Source organism: Larus michahellis, chromosome 13 (assembly GCF_964199755.1).
Source record: "Larus michahellis chromosome 13, bLarMic1.1, whole genome shotgun sequence".
NCBI lineage: Eukaryota > Metazoa > Chordata > Aves > Charadriiformes > Laridae > Larus > Larus michahellis.
In genome coordinates, this window is record NC_133908.1 from 6,328,123 (window position 1) to 6,349,130 (window position 21,008).

The window sequence follows — 21,008 nt, forward strand, 5'->3', positions numbered from 1 at the left end:
ACTTTGTCAAATTCCGTTTACTGATTGCTGTATTGTTTCCTGCTTAAGCCTGAAGAGGCATATAATAAGATTTCAATGGAATTGTTAAATATTTAGGTTAAAAACTCTGACTGGTCTGGAAGAAAGTTGGAAACTCATAATTCATATAATTCCTAATTTTAGTAACAAGTGAAAACTTTCATAAAGAAACCATACGCTGCCTGGAACTGTAAAATACAACAGCAGCAAAGAAAGACATACATCAAGGTGGGGTTTGTGTTCACTTTTGGTTTTTTAACCGTCAATTTCCTGGGACAAGTGACTGAAGAACCACAGAGCCCTGTGAACCTACTCAAACTATCCAGTAACAAAGCACTTCTCTGGGCTGCGGCAGCTCTATGCATGACATCATTTGTTTACAGAAGGCACGTACTTGCCAAATTTAAACAAAACAGGATTCAGTCCGTTGAAAACAGACAGATGTCTACAAGAGTGGCCATTCCTGTGTCTCCACACTAATTCATAGTGTTATACTAGCAGTAGGGCAGCTTCACACAGCTTACAAGATCCTGCTAGAAACAGACGAAAATGAGACTGCAGTATGTAAAAATCTCATTAGCTGGGACCGCTTCCTAAAAGGGAATGCTACAGGCTTCAAAGTGCTGCACATTAAGAGGTATGGTTTATTTCAAGTGATTCAACAGGAAATCTCATCCCTTCCAGTGCAGTCAAATACTAGCTCACCTATCGCATCTACTTTCAGAATTAGTTTGTATGCAGGTTTTTCACCATTCTAACGTTCTGCCATCCGCCTGAGTAACTGTTGACTTTGCTGGAAGAGCTGGCATAGCAATTGCATACCCAGAATCTTCACGAAAGCCCAGCAAGGAACTTGGCTGATACATGCGAGTTTGTCTAGTAGTTTTTGAAAAGGTGAGTACATCCAAAAAGCAAACTCCAACGTTACCTTTTAAAGAAGCTTATTAGCAAATTATTTTTATTTTGAAGTCATAAATCACTGTGTGATGACTCCTGCTTTTTCCCCCCAAGATGAAGTAAAAAAGTCTTAACATGCTGAGCCAAGATTTCTTTATAAAAAAAAATATTAATATCTTAAATACCAGACTATGAGCAAAGAAACACTTCCACTAGAATACCCCTCTTGACATTTCTGTTCATTTCTACAGTTCAATGGAAAAATGTTACTGACTTCCTGAGGGGCACAAATTGGAGAAAGTTACTTCCATCAAAATCTAATAAAGAAAAACTCCCTTTACTCTTAACATCCTCTCCTGTTACTCTGCTAGGAGACGCACTGTACAAAGGCACATTTTGACTAGATGCACTGTTAGATAACTTTAATCTCAGTATTAATGACTGGAAACCTTTATGGATACTCAAGACTCAAACTTTTTATGCAGCACATGAAAAAATAGGTTGGCGTGCCTCCAGACAACTAAAACTAACACCATTTCAGGAAGAAATTAAGCATGAAGATAATCTCGTCTAGAACAAATGCTGTATAACAGAGTCTGTCCTCAGGTTTTGAACCTCCCCTACCCTCCTGGACAAGGCAACAATCACCAGTAAAGCAATATTCATTGAAAGGAGATGAGAACAAGTATCCATATTTTCAAGAGAATAGTGCATGAAAACACAAGGTTCAGACTCCATTGGAAGGCACATCTCTCAAACGGAAACAAAAAAATATCTGGAAACTTTCACAAAAGACACAGAAATATCTGTTTTGCCTGCAGCTGCAGAGTAGACAGCACTAAACCTTGTTACAGAAGTTGACCTACAGCCTCAATTTTCTTCAGCTCCACTAGGCAGAAAGACCTAAAAGGAAGACCTCTTAACTCTATATAATACAGACGATTCACCTTCTAAGTTTTTCTGCTTATTAACCAGCATCTCCAACACAATTGCGCTTCAGTTCTGAGAAGCATTTCTCATGTACATTAACACAGTGAAGGGAGGACAAGGCGATGTGCATTATTTGAGGTTAGGTTGAAAAGATCTAAAGAACCGAGGCAGCATTCTGGTGATAGGTACTGGATTTGCTTCAGAGACTAGAAGAATTATCTGGAGGTTTAAGAAATGCACTTATTTTGAAAAAAAAAGATAAATATTGTCTTAATGTGAAAAGGATTCCAATACCTAACTTGCTAACATCAGAGATGTACCTCCCCAGAAGCTTATGTTTTTGCAAAGCAATAGATGGCTGTATTTTACAGAAGAAAAGTCTCATCCAAATATGGAGGAAGGAGTTCTGGAAGGCTTTTACTGTCCTTCCATTTTTATGACAATTAGCACCTAGGCAAAGGGAAAGAATCAAGTGATGGAGAAGTGGGCAACTCTCCTCCCTGTAACCATAATACTTTTTTTCTGGTAACTGGCAAGTTGGAATGCAGTGTGTGGGTATCTCTAGACTAGTCATAGCGTCTACCCCTCCTTGTACACTTCTACTGGGTAAGACACATGATGAGAAGATGAAGTTACAGGAGATGATGCATGCCAGTACTGGTGGGTAAAAGCTCTAGCAAGGTCTTGCAGCCTGTTGTCACAGTGGAGGTGGGAGATGATGACCTGTGTGCTAGCAAAGACATGAGGAGTAGTGATACGTTGGCAACTGCAGAAATGTCTGAGCACGGACAGGTGGGAATAAGGGCTTGTACCCCCAATAAAAGTGGCAAGGCAATTAGCCCAGCTGAAGTGCATCTACACAAATGCACGCAGCATGGACAACAAACAGGAAGAGTTGGAGGCCACTGTACAGCAGGGAAACTATGATATAGTTGCCATCACAGAAATGTGGTGGGAAGACACACGCAACTGGAGTGCGGTGATTGACGGCTACCAACTCTTCAGAAGGGATAGTCAAGGAAGGTGAGGTGGTGGGTGGCCATCTATGTCAGGGGCTGTTTTGAATACCAAGAACTTAACAATGTGCATGATGACATTGTTGAGTGTTTATGGATAAGAATCAAGGGGAAGGGCAAAAAGCCAGACATCGTGGTGGGAGTTTGTTACAGACCCCCCCAAAGGGGGCCTATGGATGTAGAGGCCAATGAAATATTCTATAAGCAGCTGGCAGAGGTCTCGCGATCGCTCGCCCTTGTTCTTGTGGGGGACTTCAACTTACCAGACGTCTGCTGGAAATATAACACAACAGAGAGGGAACGGTCCCGGAAGTTCCTGGAGTGTGTGGAAGACAACTTCCTAACACAGCTGGTGAGGGAGCCAACTAGGGAAAGTGCCCTACTGGACCTGCTGCTTGTTAACAAAGAAGGTCTTGTAGAGGATGTAAAGATTGGAGGTCATCTTGGGTGGAGTGATCATGAAATGACAGAATTTTCGATTCTTGGTGAAGCAAGGCGGGGAGCCAGCAGAACTGCCACCTTAGATTTCCGAAGGGCGAACTTTGGCCTGTTAGGAGCATGGTTGAGAGTGTCCCTCGGGGGGTAGTCCCGAAGGGCAAAGGTGCCCAGGAAGGCTGGTCTTACTTCAAGGAGGAACTCTTAAAAGCTCAGAAGGCCATCCCCAAGTCCCAAAAAACGAGCAGACAGGGAAGTAGACCAGCCTGGCTAAATAGAGAGCTTTGGCTGGACCTCAGGAAAAAAAGGAAAGTTTATGATCTTTGGAAAAGGGAGTTGGCTACTTATGAAAAATACCAAGATGTAGTGAAGCTATGCAGGGCGAAAATTAGAAGGGCCAAAGCTCATGTAGAACTCATCTTGGCCACCACGGTTAAAGATAACAAGAAGAGGTTCTTTCACTATATCAACAGAAAAAGGAAGACTAGGGAAAATGTAGGCCCACTAACGAATGAGATGGGCGCCCTAGTGGTGGACGACACAGAGAAGGCAGAGCTACTGAATGCCTTCTTTGCTTCAGTCTTTACTGCTAAAGCTGTCCCTCATGAATCCCAGGCCCTGGAGGCAAGGGGGAAGGTCTGGAGAGACGAAGAGTTTTCCCCAGTAGAGGAAGATCAGGTTAGAGACCACTTGGCCAAACTGGACATCCATAAGTCCACAGGCCCTGATGAAATGCACCCACAAGTGCTGAGAGAGCTGGTAGATGTTATTGCTTGGCCACTCTCCATCATCTTTGAAACATCATGGAGAACAGGAGAGATGCCTGAGGACTGGAGGAAGGCGAATATCACTCCAGTCTTCAAAAAGGGCAAGAAGGAGGACCCAGGGAACTAGAGAGCGGTTAGTCTCACCTCCATCCCTGGGAAGGTAATGGAGTGACTCATTCTGGATGTCATATCCAAGCACGTTCAGGAGCAGGAAGTTATTGGAAGCGGTCAACATGGATTCACCAAGGGTAAATCATGCTTGACCAACCTCATAGCCTTCTATGATGTTGTAACTGGTTGGCTGGATGAGGGCAGAGCAGCAGATGTAATCTGCCTTGACTTCAGCAAGGCTTTTGACACTGTCTCTCATAACATCCTCCTTAGGAAACTGAGGAAGTGTGGACTAGACAAGGGGACAGTGAGGTGGATTGAGAGCTGGCTGCGTGACAGGACTCAGAGGGTTGTGATTAATGGAGCAGGGTTGAGTTGGAGGCCTATAACCAGTGGTGACCCCCAGGGGTCAATACTTGGACCAGTATCATTTAATGTATTCATCAATGATCTGGACGAGGGGACTGAGTGTATCCTCAGCAAGTTCGCTGATGATACCAAACTGGGTGGGGTGGCTGACACCCCAGAGGGCCGTGCTGCCACCCTGCGTGACTTATACAGGCTAGAGGGCTGGGCAGAGAAGAACCTAATGAGGTTCAACAAGGACAAGTGTAGGGTCCTGCACCTGGGGAGGAAGAATGACAGGCACCAATATAGGTTAGGGGCAGACCCACTGGGAAGCAGCTCTGAAGAAAAGGATCTGGGGGTCTTGGATACAGTAAACTATCCATGAGCAAGCAATGTGCCCTTGTTGGCAAGAAGGCCAACGGAATTCTGGGCTGCATAGGGAAGAGTGTGGCCAGCAGGTCAAGGGAGGTCATTCTCCCCCTCTATTCTGTACTGGTGAGGCCACGACTGGAATACTGTGTCCAGTTCTGGGCTTCCCAGTTCAAGAGAGACAGGGAACTACCGGAGAAAGTCCAGCGTAGGGCAACAAAGATGCCTGAGGGACCGGAGCATCTCCCTTATGAGGAAAGGCTGAGAGAGCTGGGACTCTGTACCCTGGAGAAGAGAAGGCTGAGGGGAGACCTTATTAATGTTGACAAGTATCTAAAGGGTGGGTTTAAGGAGGATGGAGCCAGACTCTTTTCAGTGGTTCCCAGTAACAGGACACAGGCACAAGCTGGAACATAGGAAGTTCCGATCAAATTTGAGAAAAAACTTCTTTATGGTGAGGGTGACAGAGCCCTGGAACAGGCTGCCCAGGGAGGTTGTGGAGTCCCCTTCTCTGGAGACTTTCAAGACCCGCCTGAATGCAGTCCTGAGTAATGTGCTCTGGGCAATCCTGCTTTAGCAGGGCAGTTGGACTAGATCTCTAGAGGTCCCTTCCAACTCTGAAAATTCCGTGATTCTGTGATAGGAAGATGAAATAATAGGAGAAGAGATACTTGAGGGACAGAGGAGACAGACTGTAGAAAACGAGAATAAAATTCTGCGACTCATAAATAAAGTTTGTTCAAGACACTTTTGAAAGAGCTCTACTGTAAATCAGTACTGAAGGCAATTCAACATATTCTTACAGTTATCTACCTTTCTTGTGTAGAAAAACTTCGAGATGCTTCCTGTTTTACGTACGTAAGCACAATACAGATCACCACTTGTGAAACACTCAAAGACAACTGAAAGTTTCTAAGCTGCACTCCGACAGATTTTTTTCGATTATTTTTAGACAAATACTATTTTAATTACTTTTTGAGCACTAGCAATCGCTAACACAGACTACATTTTCATAGCATAAAACACGCAGAAAGCCCCAAGCGTATTAAAATACGAACTAGGAATATAGATTTTTCTTCAAAATGTATTTTATCTTCCAGACAAAGTCTGTGGAGTAACTGCTTCATTGCGTGCTGGTGGCAAAAATTATGGAAAGTACAAAACTATAAATACTTTGGGGCTTTCAAATGATGGTTTGCTGGCAAAATGAATGACCACTAAAGACATCATTCATCCAGTTTTCTTCTTGGCTTTGATTTCACATTAAGGACTGATAAATAACCATCTCTTTAAAGCTCTATAACTGTTTGCTGGATAAACCCAGAAACTACAAGCTAAAAACAAAGTGAGTAATATAACAGAGTTAAAATCAGATTCTCAACCATGCAAGTTGAAAGAAAAGATATTTGGTACCTCTGGAGCAAAGTGCAACATTAGCCAGGGAAGAGCTGATGAGCTTGTTAGCTCTTAAGGATCAGAAAGAAGTAATTACTATCCATGAAATGCTAAGGAATGATGTGGACATTAAGAAATTTCAATTTGAAGATTGTTTGACATCTCCCCAAAAGCTACTGGGCACGCAAACTGTTCTTCAAGCCTGACATAAACAGTAGCAATGACCCTAACAAAAGGGATGAGCTCCCTACACTAATGTGGCCCCACTTATCTTAGATGATAACAATACAAGGGAAGCAGATATTTCTAATTGCCACAAACACTCAACGACAGACTTGATTGTACACACTAAGCAATAAAAGCTTGTTACAAGCAGCCAGGGACTTCACAGAGCTTACCTGTTTCTGTGCTGATGCTCCCATATGAACCTGGCAAAACTTGACCGCCTGTTCAAGTGCTACTTCTTCATCCACCTGAACACAAAATCACAACTAATGAAGTCGTAATTACTTAGTTCATCTATAAATCCAATTAAATTCAGATGAAATGGGGATGTAGGGCATGGGAGTAAGGGGGAGAAGCAGCACTTCTGTGGCAGAACAGTGACCTTAAGTTATCGAGAAGTATATATTCAAAGATACACAACTCTCTCAATTCAAACTAACATTTAGCATGAACAAATCCCGCCTAATTGGTGTTATAGTTCTTAACTGATTTCAGAAATTTAGTTCCAAAACATGAAGGGTCCTACTCCCCCCCCCTCAGTGGTCTTGTCAAGAAAGTGGTTCTTTGGGAGACATTTATCTCCCCAGCTTTTGAACAAGAATAGGGACATTTCTATACTGCTTGGTTTGGCAATTATTGTTACTCTATAATCACGTCTGAGGTCACATAGAGAAATTATAATTAATGATTAATTTTACCTGTTTAATCAGCATGTATGTTTCAGACATGATCTTCTCTATTTTACCCAGGTCATAGGCCATGACTTTCTGACCTTGCTGCCACACTCGATAAGCATCAAGCAGAAGTGTTTTCCCAGACTCCACATCCTCAAGTAATTTCCTCTTTCTGCTTGATCTCTGGACAGGTTCTTCTATAGATACTGCTTGAACTATTCCTTTAGCTGCCTGCTGCTGATGTTTTGAGCTGATACTTAGCTCTTCCAAAGAAAGTTCAGGAGTCCGGCTCTCTGGAGCTCTCTCCTTTGAGTTCCTCCCAGACTGAAGACGGTCTGGCTCACTGCGTTTACATGAAGAATCAATTTTTTCAGGGTCATTGGAATATCCATCAAGATCCATAGGCTCAACTGAGCCAGGCCTAGGGAGTTCTTTAATTTCCTTGTCATTCTTGTCCTCTTGTTCCAATATGTCCATAGCATTGGGAATTTGTCCCTGGGTCACTTCCTTTACTCCATTTTCAGTACCATGTACCACTCCATCTGATAAAACCGGCTTTTTGGGAAGGACATCTTTCCCCTCTTCAGCACTAGTTTTATTAGAGACGTCTGTTGTCATCCTTCCTGAAGCAAGGTTAGAAGACTTGGAACTCTGATCTTCTGAAACCTTAATAAAAGAAGTTATTCTTCTGTGTTATTATTGAAATCAGAAACCATTTGAGCACAGCTGTGACTACCATGAATATTGACAATGAGTCGATACCTTTACATTACTGCCTCTGCTGAAGAAAATGTATTTATTTCATGTTCATTCTTGTTTGTTCCTGAATATTAATTAAACCAAGCCACAAGTCTTACAATTAAAGTATTTTAATCAGTGAAAACACCACAGAGAAATCAACAGCACAGGCTGAACCAAAGCTGCAATGTTAATTTTTTTTCTCCCGCTACTTCAGTCTATACTATGGGATCCAACTAAATGACACCCAAGGTTTTAATAGCACAAAATTCTCTTCTAATGTATTGAAATCAAAACTGAAGCTGTTTCTTTTGGCAGCTGCAGATCAACCTCAAATTTAAGAACCTTCCCTTTGGTTCCTCTTACATAACTTCTTGTTAGTATATCAAGAAATATGCTAAAATCCCTATAGTATTTTAATTTTTGCACCATTACTTTGGTGACAGTCCAAAGGTAGAAAATCTCAGTACACCATCTCACCTTTCAAAAATCGATAATGATACAATTCTTCCATCTGGATTTATGAACAAACTATGTCATACACATAGTTCTAGTGTTCTTAAGGATGTTTTCATTTAATTTGCTAAGCTTATACTCTGTTAACTTGAAAAACCTTAGGAATAAGTTCTTCTTTGAATGTGTTTACCAAATAAGCTTCCAATTTCCAGTTATCTTAACCTCGAAACTGATTAGTCTCTAAATGACTTTTAAATATTAAATAAAAATTACAATTAAATGTAACAGCAGGTGTGATGCTGTCAAGGACTAGCTGTTAAAAATGGCTAGGCATGTAATATCTAGTTGTCTGATTTTGTTTTGCAAGAGGAATTTTAGTTCATTTCAAAAGGAAATTTCCAACAGATCCCACCCAAAAATGTAGCTGTTCTTATACTCCACGTAATGACCATCATTTAAAATTTAAGGGACTTAAATTAGACTTACTACAATCCATTCTCAACAACTCTGTTACTGGATTTCAAAAACGAAAAACAACAATGCTGGAAGAAAGTTTTCTGTGTAGTTGCATATAAACAAAAGGTATTAGAACAAAGTGATAATAATGCAACCTTTCAGTCTAAGGAAATCTAAGGAATGAGTAAACTGAACCTAGAAAAATCTAATTACTAAATCAACGACCATTAAATGCGCTGCTGCCTTACCTGCGTCAGATCGTTGAGAGTGTCCTCCAACACTTTCACTGTAAGCACAAATGCTTGTTGGGCCAGAACTTGGCGATCTGCATCACGCAAGTACTTCCTGTGCCACAGTGAGATAACAGAAATTAAGCTAACTGCCAAAAGTTTATAGCACTTTAAAAGCAAGCACCAGGACATTAAAAAAACCAACACGGCAACAACAAACCCCACATCCAACACAACAATTTTAAAACAAGTTAGAAGAAACCAAAACATACACAGTTGCATATTGAAATATAACACTTTCACTGTGTTTCCCTCCCCTCCCCACAATCATCAAAGATGACGTGCATGAAGCAAAAGACAGCACTATCTACAAACAGAGGGAAGAGGAAAATGAAAAAAACACAAAACTCCAAAACAAAACAAAAGCCAAATACAGAGCAAAATGGAGAACCAGAACTGGAGTTTTGATATATCAAGCTTTCTGTGACCCTCAAATACCAGCTTTTTATTCAAACCTTTTCTTGAAAAAAAAAAAATTAGTCACACAAAGCTATCTTGAACCGTCAGGTGTTTTCCATGTTCTGGATAAACCGTGCATGCGAGATTAAGGACATCAGCAAATCCTTTCTCGTTGGTCATATCAATTGCCTTTGAATCTAGGTTTTTTAGATCTAAAACACTGTTGGGATAATAACCTTTTTGCTATTTAGTATTATAAAAAAAATAATATTATATGTGTAAAGCTTATTGACTCTATAGCTTCATTTAATTTACTAGAGCATTGTAACTTCAGTGTATTCTGACATAATGCTTTAGTCCACTTTCAAGGAAAACAGCTTCAGCCATCAACTCCACCTAACTGAGTTTGATGGAAAACTGAATTTCTACTTCAGAATTGGCTGGTTTTAATGAGAGGGCTAAAAATCACGTAAATAATTTTGAAAGGTATTATTTTCAGTCAAAAAGCCAACATTTTTAATACGCATATTTTCTCTCTACAGTATTACAATAAATTGGTAATTTTATGGTTTGCTTCACAGAAAAAAAAAAAAACAAACTGACTCCTCATCAGTTCAGTAATAACTAAAGTTTGGTGGAAAATGCCCTATTTTTAAAAATAGGGTTGTTACAGGCATATACCAGACACACCCAGAATATTTGCATTTGTAAGTTCCTGTAACGACTGCAGTTCACCATGGCTGGCACTGACTGATCCAACATGTCAAATTACTTGTTTGTTAAATTCAGTCTAGACTTATAAATAACATAATATTTTTAGTACAACTGTGGGCTTGCTTAGGACAGAATTTAAACCTTCTATGGTCCAGTACTTCTGATATGCTAAAAGTCAAAGTATTTTTGGCTTCAAGTTTGCTGAACATGTGGTGACATATTCCCAGACATATTACGATCTACGCAAATTCACATTCACTCACACTCAAAAACACATGAAGAAACCTTCAATGCCTCCAACTTATTGCCATCACTCATTCAGTTCAATTTCTTAAGCATTTGCCAGAGACTAACTTCAACATTTACCACTCAGCAAGCTACTAGTATTCTACTTCAATCACTTCAAAGTTTTCCTTAGATGTTTATTTTGGTCTTCCCATTGATATGAGTCTGTATATAGCTCACATTAAATGGCTTCTTTTTTCTTAAATACGGCTAATGCAATTAAAATTAGATCACCTCTAAATAGGATAAGCTTTTTAAATAGCATCAGCTGCCAATAGGCACATAACCATTGTTCAGGATTACAGGAAGGCAGGATGCCTGGGCTGTGACCTCCCTCGCTGGACATCGCTCTTACGCAAGAGGCCAACAGAGGGGTGCAGAAGTCACAGTGCTCTGTTCCACCAGCGAATCCCTCCACATGACAGAAAACCTCTGCGAGCCTGTTAAGGCAGCTGCGCTGTGGCTGCTCCAAGTTTCAAGAGAAATGCAGAGAAATTCCAGACTCTATTATGGAATTGTAATCCTGAGAAAAATTAACCATCATTCCACTATATTCCCAAGAAAATCTGTTAAAAGACTTGTTTCCTAAACTAAGAATGACTTTAAATAAAATAGTTACGCAGTGAACAAAATATATTTAAAGCTTTACAAAGTAATGGATTAAAATAAATATATCATACTTTCCCTGATCAGGGGTCCTCTGTAGCATAGACGAGACTTTGAGCAAGGTGTTGTAATCCTTTAGTTGTGACAACACATTTAGCAGTAAGACAATAGAGCGGTTCATATGAGATGCAAAACTGCCCGGGCGGTCGATCTCATCCACGGGGATGCGCCAGATTCCCTGCAGAGAAAGGAAAAGAGGAAACCCATAAAGAAGGACACAACTGAAAAGGACAGAAGTCTTAAAATATGGATCGGATTCTGCAGCACGTTGAATTTCACTAAGGGTTAGGGGAATAATGATCAAACAAATGCTGCAGTCCTTCAGACAGGGAGATCTGGATTTAAAGTCAACCAATTTCTGCCAGTAGCAAAAGAGGGAGGCTTGCAGAAGCCACAGCACACCTTCTAAATATGCTTCTGAACTATTCCCAGAAAAAAAACCACAAGCAAAGCCTAAATTATATTGTGCATTTTTCTTAAATGTCTGTGAACTTGCCCTCCTAAGCCAAAGCTCAACTACCATAAAAAACAAGGAGTAACCTAAAATAAGTTTTCCTGGCCTTAAAGCTGCTACTCTTGTGCAGTCACAGCAAGTTTCTATCTTCAAATAATCTTTTATTGAACATCTTAGAACTTGGTTACTGCCTTGATATCATCAGTGTTCACATGGCACTAACCAGTCTGATAGGAAGAATCACTTTCCTCAGCAGTATCCATTTTCCAGGGGCAGATTCAAAGTACTTGTGCATAGATCCTGAGCCTTCTAATTAAATTTCTGGGACAAGGCAATCTTTGGGGACCAAGGCTGGAGACTGATAGAAAATATAATTTCATTACAGTTACTCAGCTCAGATTTTGCAATGCCTAATGAATCCAAGTAGAATTTTTTTCAGGTTCTTAACGTGGATGCTGTCAACACATTAGTCAATCATATTTGAAAAAACGCAATGCAAATGTTACTTTGCTTGCACATTAATATGTAACTTACACAATGACCATTCACAAAAACTGCTGTTACATCAGTGCAAACCCTTTGCGCTTTATTCAGTCCTGAAACTTTTCCTGCAGCAGCTCTTTAAGATGAAAATCCTCTGGTCCTGTATACCATTTTGTGACAATGCAGGAAAGAATAGTCTCATTGACAGAAGTACCTGACTGAAAATGAATTTCGCTTTCCAAAACTGTTCAGAGAGCAGGATATACAAACATTTACTCTTTTATCCTTGTTTAAAGGTCTTGCTTCGCTATTTTTAGCTTTACTTTCAGTGTGAGTAAAATCCTTCAGAACTTAACACAAGGTGGAGGCAAACGAAATTATTACTGCAATCATAAATGACATCTGGCCACAAAAGAAGCAGATATGTAACCGGCCTGTCTACAAAAGACCCTCCCCCTGCATATCTTCAGAGTATCTGCAGTTCTACTCCACAGGATGTATAGGAACTTGTGAAAAAACAACACACAAATACCAGTGTTTTTAAATAGGAAACAACGACTTCAACTAGATACAACGCACAGACTGTACTGCCAAATTCTCTTACTCTTGCTTTTCCTCGTGCTCTCTACTCTTACTCCCTAGTGATCACAAAGAAAGACATTGTTCCTCTTGCCTCCTGAAGCTTTCTTTCGAACTTTTTTTTGTAGCTTCCCTTTTCCAGAAAGTACCTAAAACTGTACCACAACTGACCCCTGAGGCACAACTGTTGCCTCCTCCTATCCCCAACTACCAACATCCACAAGCACCTTCTGCGGCTCGGTGGCAAGCTCTTATCTGCTCATGCAGCTCAGTGGCTCTCAAGCACATACAGATCTTGTAGGTAACGGTTCCATAACACAGCTCATCCTTTATGTAAATAGAGAAGCTTTTTCTTCACCCAAAGTATACAGTGATTTTCCTTTCATGCTACAGATGAAACATACACATTCTGAAGCTGGTATTTTTTGCTTCTCTGCACATACGTAAACTGGGTTGCTGCCAAATCTAAAAAGAACTGAATGCCTCATAATGGCACTACATTGCAACAACCTACTTAGCCAATTTAACTATACAAAACAATTTATGGTCAACTTAGATGCATACTGTAGGAATGCAAGACAGCCAATGTGTAGGTTCCTGGTCTTTTTCAGCGTTATTTCATCCTTCATTTGAGTTATGCAGATCACTTGGAGGGAGCTGTTGGATACCGTACCTGGAGTCAGTTGAAAATAATTTGCAGCTCCTTCTCACATGTCCTTTTTTTTTTAATGCTACCCTGGAAATCACAATAATGCAGTAAAACTATTTGCAATGAGCAGATATGCTAATTGCAGCTAGAAAGCCATGAAAGTGACAGAGTCCATCTGACAGAAACAAATTTGCATATTTTGGGGAATGTTCCTCTTCTGTCTTTTACAATGGAACACATTGGAAGAGCTTAAACTAAAACTCACGTTATAGGTGTTTAAGTTTACTTTATCGCTGGAATTACAAAAGAAGGTCTCATTTTAAAAGGCAAGTCACTGACTTGTCGTGTGTCGACTTGCAGTTTTACAAATGCAGAACAGCGATAAATAAGATTACTGTCCTATGTACATACCTGCCTGTTTCGCATGCAGCCTCAAGTCAAAGGCAGAAAGAAACCTGCCACACAGAACAACCTTCACTCTACCCACTGTGATTTTATTAAGCAATATGCAAAACACTGATATTAAAGTGAGTTTATCAGAATATATTTAATGAGTGATGTTGAATTCTTCTTAAGACTGCAATTTGAGTCAGAGACTAAAGAAAGTCTCATTCAAACCTCTCCCAAAGAGAAATTTAACTAAGCCCATCAGGCATGAATTTTTCCTTCCTAAGTGTCAATAACCTTCAGAAAGAATATTTGTGAATTCTGATCACGTACTGCAATTTATTTATTTTTTTTTTAAATAGCCTAGCAGTCAGCTTTTTAAGCAAAACTTAAGAAAGATACAAATGTAAAGCTTGTCACGAAATGGCTGGGGAGGAGACTGGAAAACATTATTCAGTTTGACTAATATTAAGGCTTTCATATCATCATTTGAAAATTCAGATTTGTTAGCAAAGTACCTCCCTTGGAAGTACACACACAGAGGAGTGCAGATCCTTGTGACAAATATCTGCAGTTCTTTGAAAGGTTTTGTCACTGATCATCACCACTCAGGCCACTCGACAAAATGCCTCCGGCTCGGGCTACCAGAAGGATTTCAAGTCCAATGCACCGCTTTTGTTTACTGGCCACCGTTCCACAGCTGAAAGGTTCTCCTCCCTCCTGCCACAGCCAGCAAAGCTGTTTACACAAAACCAGAGGAAGCAGTGAGACGCTTCCAACAATTCCAAAATGCCTCTCAAGATCCAAAACATGAAGCTGCTCTCCATGCCTTCCTGGCTAAACAAACACCCTGTAAGAGCTGGCGGCGGGGGAATCAAGCCTGATACGCACTGCTAGAAAAAATAAATCTGGAAGTACAAGAAAATTCTGTGCATAACTTCATATTGAATTTTACATTAAATACGAAACTGAATAATGAATTCAGTATATCATATTCCTGGTGACACTTTAAAAATCTTTTTCAGCTTGAAACTTGCTGCACAACCTTCCCTTGCAGAAGAGCTGAAGGCTCAGGGAGGAGGGCAAGAAGAGGACCACCCTGCACACGGTTTTGGGAGCACATGCTACAGCAATAGTGGATACTTTCTAGTTCAGTCACCGAAAATAGAAAGGAAGGAAGTACTTATTATTCCTCCATGCTGCTTACTCCAGAACTTTACAGGAGGGGATTCCCTAGGGTTTAGGAATGCCTCTCTGAGGAGGAAAGGCTGACAGTTCTCAACAAAACCCAAACTTCTCTGGGGATGGCTGCTGCTGACGCTGCAGAGCTTTGGAGTAAGCCATTTTCTAAGCAGAGATCAACTCTCTCAATGCTCCATGATTCCTCTTCTTAACGAAATGGAGAAATGCTAGTCATACTTCAGATGATCCGATTCACATATAAAAAGCAAACACATAAAACAACTACTGCTACAAATAAAGATCTCCAATTAGTTATGACGCAATTCCCCTTTTTTTCTTTTTTTCCAAGGGTCCCAGAAGTGCTGCACCACATACAAACTCAATTCTGCTGCCGCCTTCAAGTGACCAAAGCAAAAACAAACACTTCTTCAACCGGTAGTTGTCAATCTCAGTAATGTCATATTAAGACAGTCCTATTTACTAAAAACAAATCTAATTTAAATATTATTTAAAGATTGTTATAAAATGAGACAAAAAAAATCAACTAATAAAGTGGTGGGGAGAAGACACCGATTAATAATGGAAAAACCTACACAATATTTTAAGAGCAGAAGCTGAACTGAACACAATTGCATAATCTCTGGAAAGCTCACATTTTCCTAAAAACTTTCATTTTTTTAAGTCTACGTTTTAATACAGAGTTAAGCACAACATACAGAAGTCCTACTAGCTTTATTCATGTCCTCTCTTCACAGTTATCTAGGTCAACATAAGATCTTGCACTGGGGGCCTGAAAGGGAAAGGAATATGGTTCAAGCTGAATAGTTTCAACATATAGGATTCAAAAATCTCACTCTTTTCAGATAAAAAAGTACAGCACGGAGCCTTGAACTTCCCTACTCCTCTCTTTAAGCATTGCTCTATTTTGTGTTCAACTTGGCATGTGTTTCAATGGCTCGCGACTTCATGCTGAGGGTAACCATTAAAACTGCTGCCCCCTCCCCGAATTAGCAAATTAGTAAATCACCTCTTCTCATCCAATGCTCCCGTATCTCTTATTGTTTCACTCTGTCACCTGATTTTAGCTTTTCTTCTTTTCTACTGATAATTCTATTATTTTTCTTCGTCAATTCTTCATTTCATCCACACTGCTGCTCAGTATGCAGTGGAATAATTCCACCTCAGTGAACAGGAATGCGAGTGGGTACAAAAGAATTAAGAAATGAAAGCAGCTATATACAGAATATTGAAGTTATTAGCTGCAGGGACTTGTGTCATCAAGGAAAAGAAAAGGCAGCCCCTGCTTTCTGTAAGTAACCTAGCCAACTTCAGAAAAGTCTTACAAACTTTTTCAGAGTATTTAAGCAGCACTCCTCTTGTCTGCTGTTACTCTTGTTCACGTCGTATAGTAACAGAAGATCAAAAACAGTATGCTAACATAAGTTACATTTTATCAGCCTGGAAAAGGAAACAGAAATAAGGCAAAACTGCAGCAACTTCCTTTTAGTAACTCGTAACCAAGCAGGACTACAATTCCTCGACTACAAGGTAAATATTGTCTATTTCAGTTTTTTTCTTCTTTTTTAAATGCACACACTCTTAGAAGTGAATGAACAGTATGTCTGCTTTCTGGAAGGACTGTGGAATTCTGCAGCACTATTTTAGCAAGCAAGCAGCATGCAAAATATTGACAAATGAAAATGCTCCACATGCTCCAATTACCATACGCTGATAAAGAAATATAATGGACAATTTTCAACTCTTATTTGTCTTTCAAAACACAAAATATTTTCAGAGTCTTAAATTTCAGATTTTTCAACTTCTAGAACCATCATTTTACAGTTGACTTGACATTAAATTGGTTTTAACGCTATGAAAAGAACACCGAAGCCATACCCACTTGGAGAGACGACTACGTGTGAGCGTGAGTCAGGGACACACACACACGAGGCAGGGAAAGGGAGTCATTTCCTCGCTGCATAAGCAATTATATAAAACCAGAAATGCCTTGTTAAGATAATGAGTTGCAAGTTCAGGTGAAATTAGCGAAACAGAAACTGAGGTCTAAGGATAGCTTTTGCAAAACATTGGGTTTGGCCATTTGCCAGGCAGAATCTAGAAGGTTTTGTTCACCCTGTCAGGAGGCTTGAGGAGGTTTTACTGAGACGGTTCCCATGTACCATGTGATCTCACATTGATGTCAACAGAAAGTCACATCGTCACTTTTTAAAGGGAAATAGCTAACTAGATTATAACAAAACAAAATAAAGAATCCATTGTACTCCATGGCTACAATGGAAAGAAAGGGAGAAGAAAGTGAGAAGGAGCGACAGGCTGCTCTCTTAAAACCTGTTTTGAAGGTGCAATCCTGTTCAAGCAATGACACAGCTGCCTTACCTCCGGAGCTCTGCAACGGTGTGCCTCAGGCAGACATCACCCACTTGAAAACCCAGGAAACGCAGGAGGTGTGTGCATAATACATCATCCCCTGGATGAAGACAACTGCTCCCTGCACTACTTTTCCAGATTAACACCAACAGCACTGGTGGAGTATCCTTCCCCAGAGTACTCCAAGAAACAATCTTTAGATTCCCTCTTGCCTAGCTCCTCATTTCTCTACTCTGCAAATCTGGGGTGCTAAAGCAAAGGTGGATTTGAAGATATAGCTGTAGAAAACCCTTTTTTTTTTTTCCTGTTACCAACATGAAAAAAGGTTCCCTTTTGAACAGCTAGATAACTCCTTAAGCAGGAAGGTCAGCTATTGATAAAAAGACTTTATTGTCTTTCCTCCGGAAATTGCTCCCTTTTACCAGCTGTATTTTAGGAAAGAGAGAAAAAGGGATTGGTTAGGAAAGGGATTAAATTATCAGCAGTAAGTTTCATTCACTGTGTCTTGCAGCCAATCTGGGGTTTAAAAAGGAGAGAAACAGGTTTGCCGAAGCAATGCAGAAGGGAAGTCATCAGAGATTTAGTCAGGCATTCTATCTACTCAAAAGAAAACTCCAAGAAAGGTGTCCGCTCACCTGTGCTGGAATTTCTGATTATGCCTTTGTTACTTCAGTATCTTTTTTTGGGGTACATTTTGGTTTATGTCCTGTCCCTGTCTGAAAGAGCCTGGAATCCTCTCTTTGGAAGGATACAAAGCACAGAAATCCAAAGAATACAGAATGCTTCTAGATCTTCTATTAAGCAAATAACTTTATGCAGAAACCTAATGAGAGAATATGAAACCCTCGACAGGAAAACTCTCTACCAGGATTTCGCATTTCTTTAGGCATTCTCAGGGGCTAGACGCAGGAAGATTACCACCAAAATAAACGGTTAGGAAGTGACAGGGGTTCTGGTGTTGACTAACAGACAGCCTTTCGTTGTTTTAAGAGGATTTTTCTGCTTAGATCTTTTTTGCATATCTGCTACAACCAGACTGCCTGGCATCAGATGCAAATGGTACTCAAAGCTAATCAAACAAGCTTGGTACAGTCCATCCATCTGCCTGGAAGTGTGCAGGCTACTGCATAAGCCCCTTGCAGAAAATAGCAAAGTCTCATTTTTCAACAACATGCAGGATTCGTTTAATCTAAGTCCACATGTTTAAGATATAGACACGCACATTTAATGATATTACCTAGGAACCTTTCACACAGAGAAAAAGGCACTTAGGGGTTGTGGCTCACCTGAACTACTATAGGCTCCACCTTAGGATGTGATGAGCTACATGCTAGAAACGACTACCTCCCCTGAACACAAAGGATGACGTGTAAGTCATAAAAGATGACAAACGTTAGGGGAGATAACTGCCAACTGGCAAGTCTACAGGCAGTCCTGGTCTCTATCAGTAGGATGCCAAGGTTGAGCCCCACTAGTCATTCTCATTCCTAAAGGAGGGGTTGCAGGACCAGAAAGAGAACTGGGGCTAACACAAAGCTGGGAGAAGCCATCGGTTCCCAAAGAAGGGTAAGTTTCAGGATTGTGAGATTTTTTTTACCTAGACCTCTACACTTCTGTTGCCAGAGTGACTGTCCCCATCTTCCCAGAGGTTCCAAAGTAAACAGATAGTAGCATACGTGAACTTTAACTGGTATTAGATTGTACTTGGCACAGGGAAAGTTACCTCAGCCTAATTTTAAGAAAAATCGAAAAATGCTTCAGAACACAGAACTATCAGCTATCTTTTTTGCCTACACCCAGTAACACCCAAAAATAGTGAACCTGGCACAGTGTATTACTAATACTATTGTGACAACCCTCCTGCCTTCAATGAATACAAGAGTTGTACATCATAGCAAAGCCTAGGTATGAAGAAGAGAGATTAGAAACACCTAGCAATCTAATGCGGGGACAGAAGAGTTAAAGTCTGAAGATAAGTCTCAAATGTCTCACTCTCCAAAAGGTAGCCTTTCCACTCCTCTGGGAATAACAACAGGCCAATGCTTAAATGAAGAGTAAGTTAAACATACGACAGATGTTCAAAAGGACATGCAGAATGACCAAATGGGCCAAGGCAGCTGCTACAACAAAAGATGACAGATTTTTCACAAGAAGATCAGCTAATTGTCAAGTTGAGTGGATGAGTGCAGCAAAGGAAAAATGCTAAGTCTTACCTACTTGCCTTATGGGTACCTAAAGCTGTCTATCTCCAAACAGCTTTCACTGATTCACCTCCATCATCTAGTACAGTATACATGATACTAGAAAGAAAAGGAAAACAAGAACTTTGTACTATTAAGAGGTATGCTAATTATTGAAATTCGGAACATTGTTCATGTAGAATTATAAGTTGTTCGGAGATTCTTCATGCTGAAGAACTGTAGTAAGGATCTCATAGTACAGGATCCCACCTTTTACTATTTCACTAGGCTTGAAGGATTTCACAGGATTTGAAGAAACACATTTTCACCTACTTTGTATATACAAGTTCTACACGTAACTTACTGATTACCCAATACATAAAGTATAAGTGATTATCCTTTTAACAGCAACACAGTCTCCACATACAAGATTCAGCTGATTTTGAGTATTTTAAACTAGGCTGTCAGAGAGCTAGTAAGTTATTTTACCAAAATATTTTTATGCCAACAAAACCTGCTCTTCAATCCTACATCCCCTACTTTTAAGCAAACAAAATGCTTAACTGCCCACTCCCACCCCACAGCTGACATCCACCATCCCTGCACTGACGGCAGAGTGTCTTTCAGCTTTTAGACTCTCTTCTGCATAATGACACACACACTGAAATATGAAAATGAGAAACCATAAAATCCCAGTGTTTGCAAAATACTTCAGCATATTCATAAAACGATTAGAAAAAGTAACATAATCCACCTGTATGTGTTACAAATATATCGCCAAGTGAGACACAAAATCTCAGAAAATACCAAAAGCTAGAGGGGCTCAGGTTAGATGAGTAGTGCACAGAAAAATGCTATCATTTCATTAAATAATACTGATCAAGCACTCAATGTTCTTTCTTGCCAGCACCAAATCACTGGAGTACATGGCATTAGGAGATCCTGCTGAAAGAAATCTTTGAGCCTGAAGGAATATAAATCAAAAGGTCCAGAGAACCTTCCTACTAGTTACCATCACAGTTTTTGAAAAGAGAAAACTCTCTAAAGCAGTATCACACGGCAGCTCATGAAATACAATCAAGTGATAATCTTTAAAACTACCAGAGAAGAGCCTTCAGCTTAATTTCATCTTGATATAAAATTTCATCTTCATATAAAATTACCTAGAAACCTCCTTTCAGCTAAGACGCATTGTTCAGACACATGAATTTCTCTTATCTCAGAGCATTGCGAGTGATCATGCAGCCACATCATCTAACTCTGGCGAACCACATTTCAAAAGAGTACATTCTTCCTCGGCAACCTGTTGGGCAAAGCTTCTCTCAACTAACCTGGTAAGTATGAAAAAAGTAAGTAGGCTGAAGGGAATGCAACACAAAACCAAACAGATTTGTGTACTGTGTATGCCGCAGCTTGGTCAGGAAAGAGCTATGTCATCATTAGAAGGCAACATATCAATATGTAGTTGTAATGACTACCTCTGGCTGGGTACTGGCAATGTTTCATCAAATTTTCAT

At 40.1% G+C, this 21,008-nt stretch overlaps 1 protein-coding gene across 6 annotated transcripts in view; it reads right to left on the minus strand.

The window, feature by feature from the left end:
* The window catches only part of CABIN1 (calcineurin binding protein 1), a 121,294-nt gene that overhangs the window by 28,371 nt on the left and 71,915 nt on the right, over positions 1–21,008 (minus strand). For all 6 annotated transcript variants that reach the window (XM_074607098.1, XM_074607102.1, XM_074607099.1 and 3 more), the window contains 4 exons: positions 11,204–11,367; positions 9,084–9,180; positions 7,210–7,851; positions 6,685–6,759 (listed from right to left, as the gene is read on the minus strand). In XM_074607098.1, the coding sequence (XP_074463199.1) occupies positions 6,685–6,759; positions 7,210–7,851; positions 9,084–9,180; positions 11,204–11,367 (978 nt within the window). The remainder of the gene's footprint in view (positions 1–6,684; positions 6,760–7,209; positions 7,852–9,083; positions 9,181–11,203; positions 11,368–21,008) is intronic.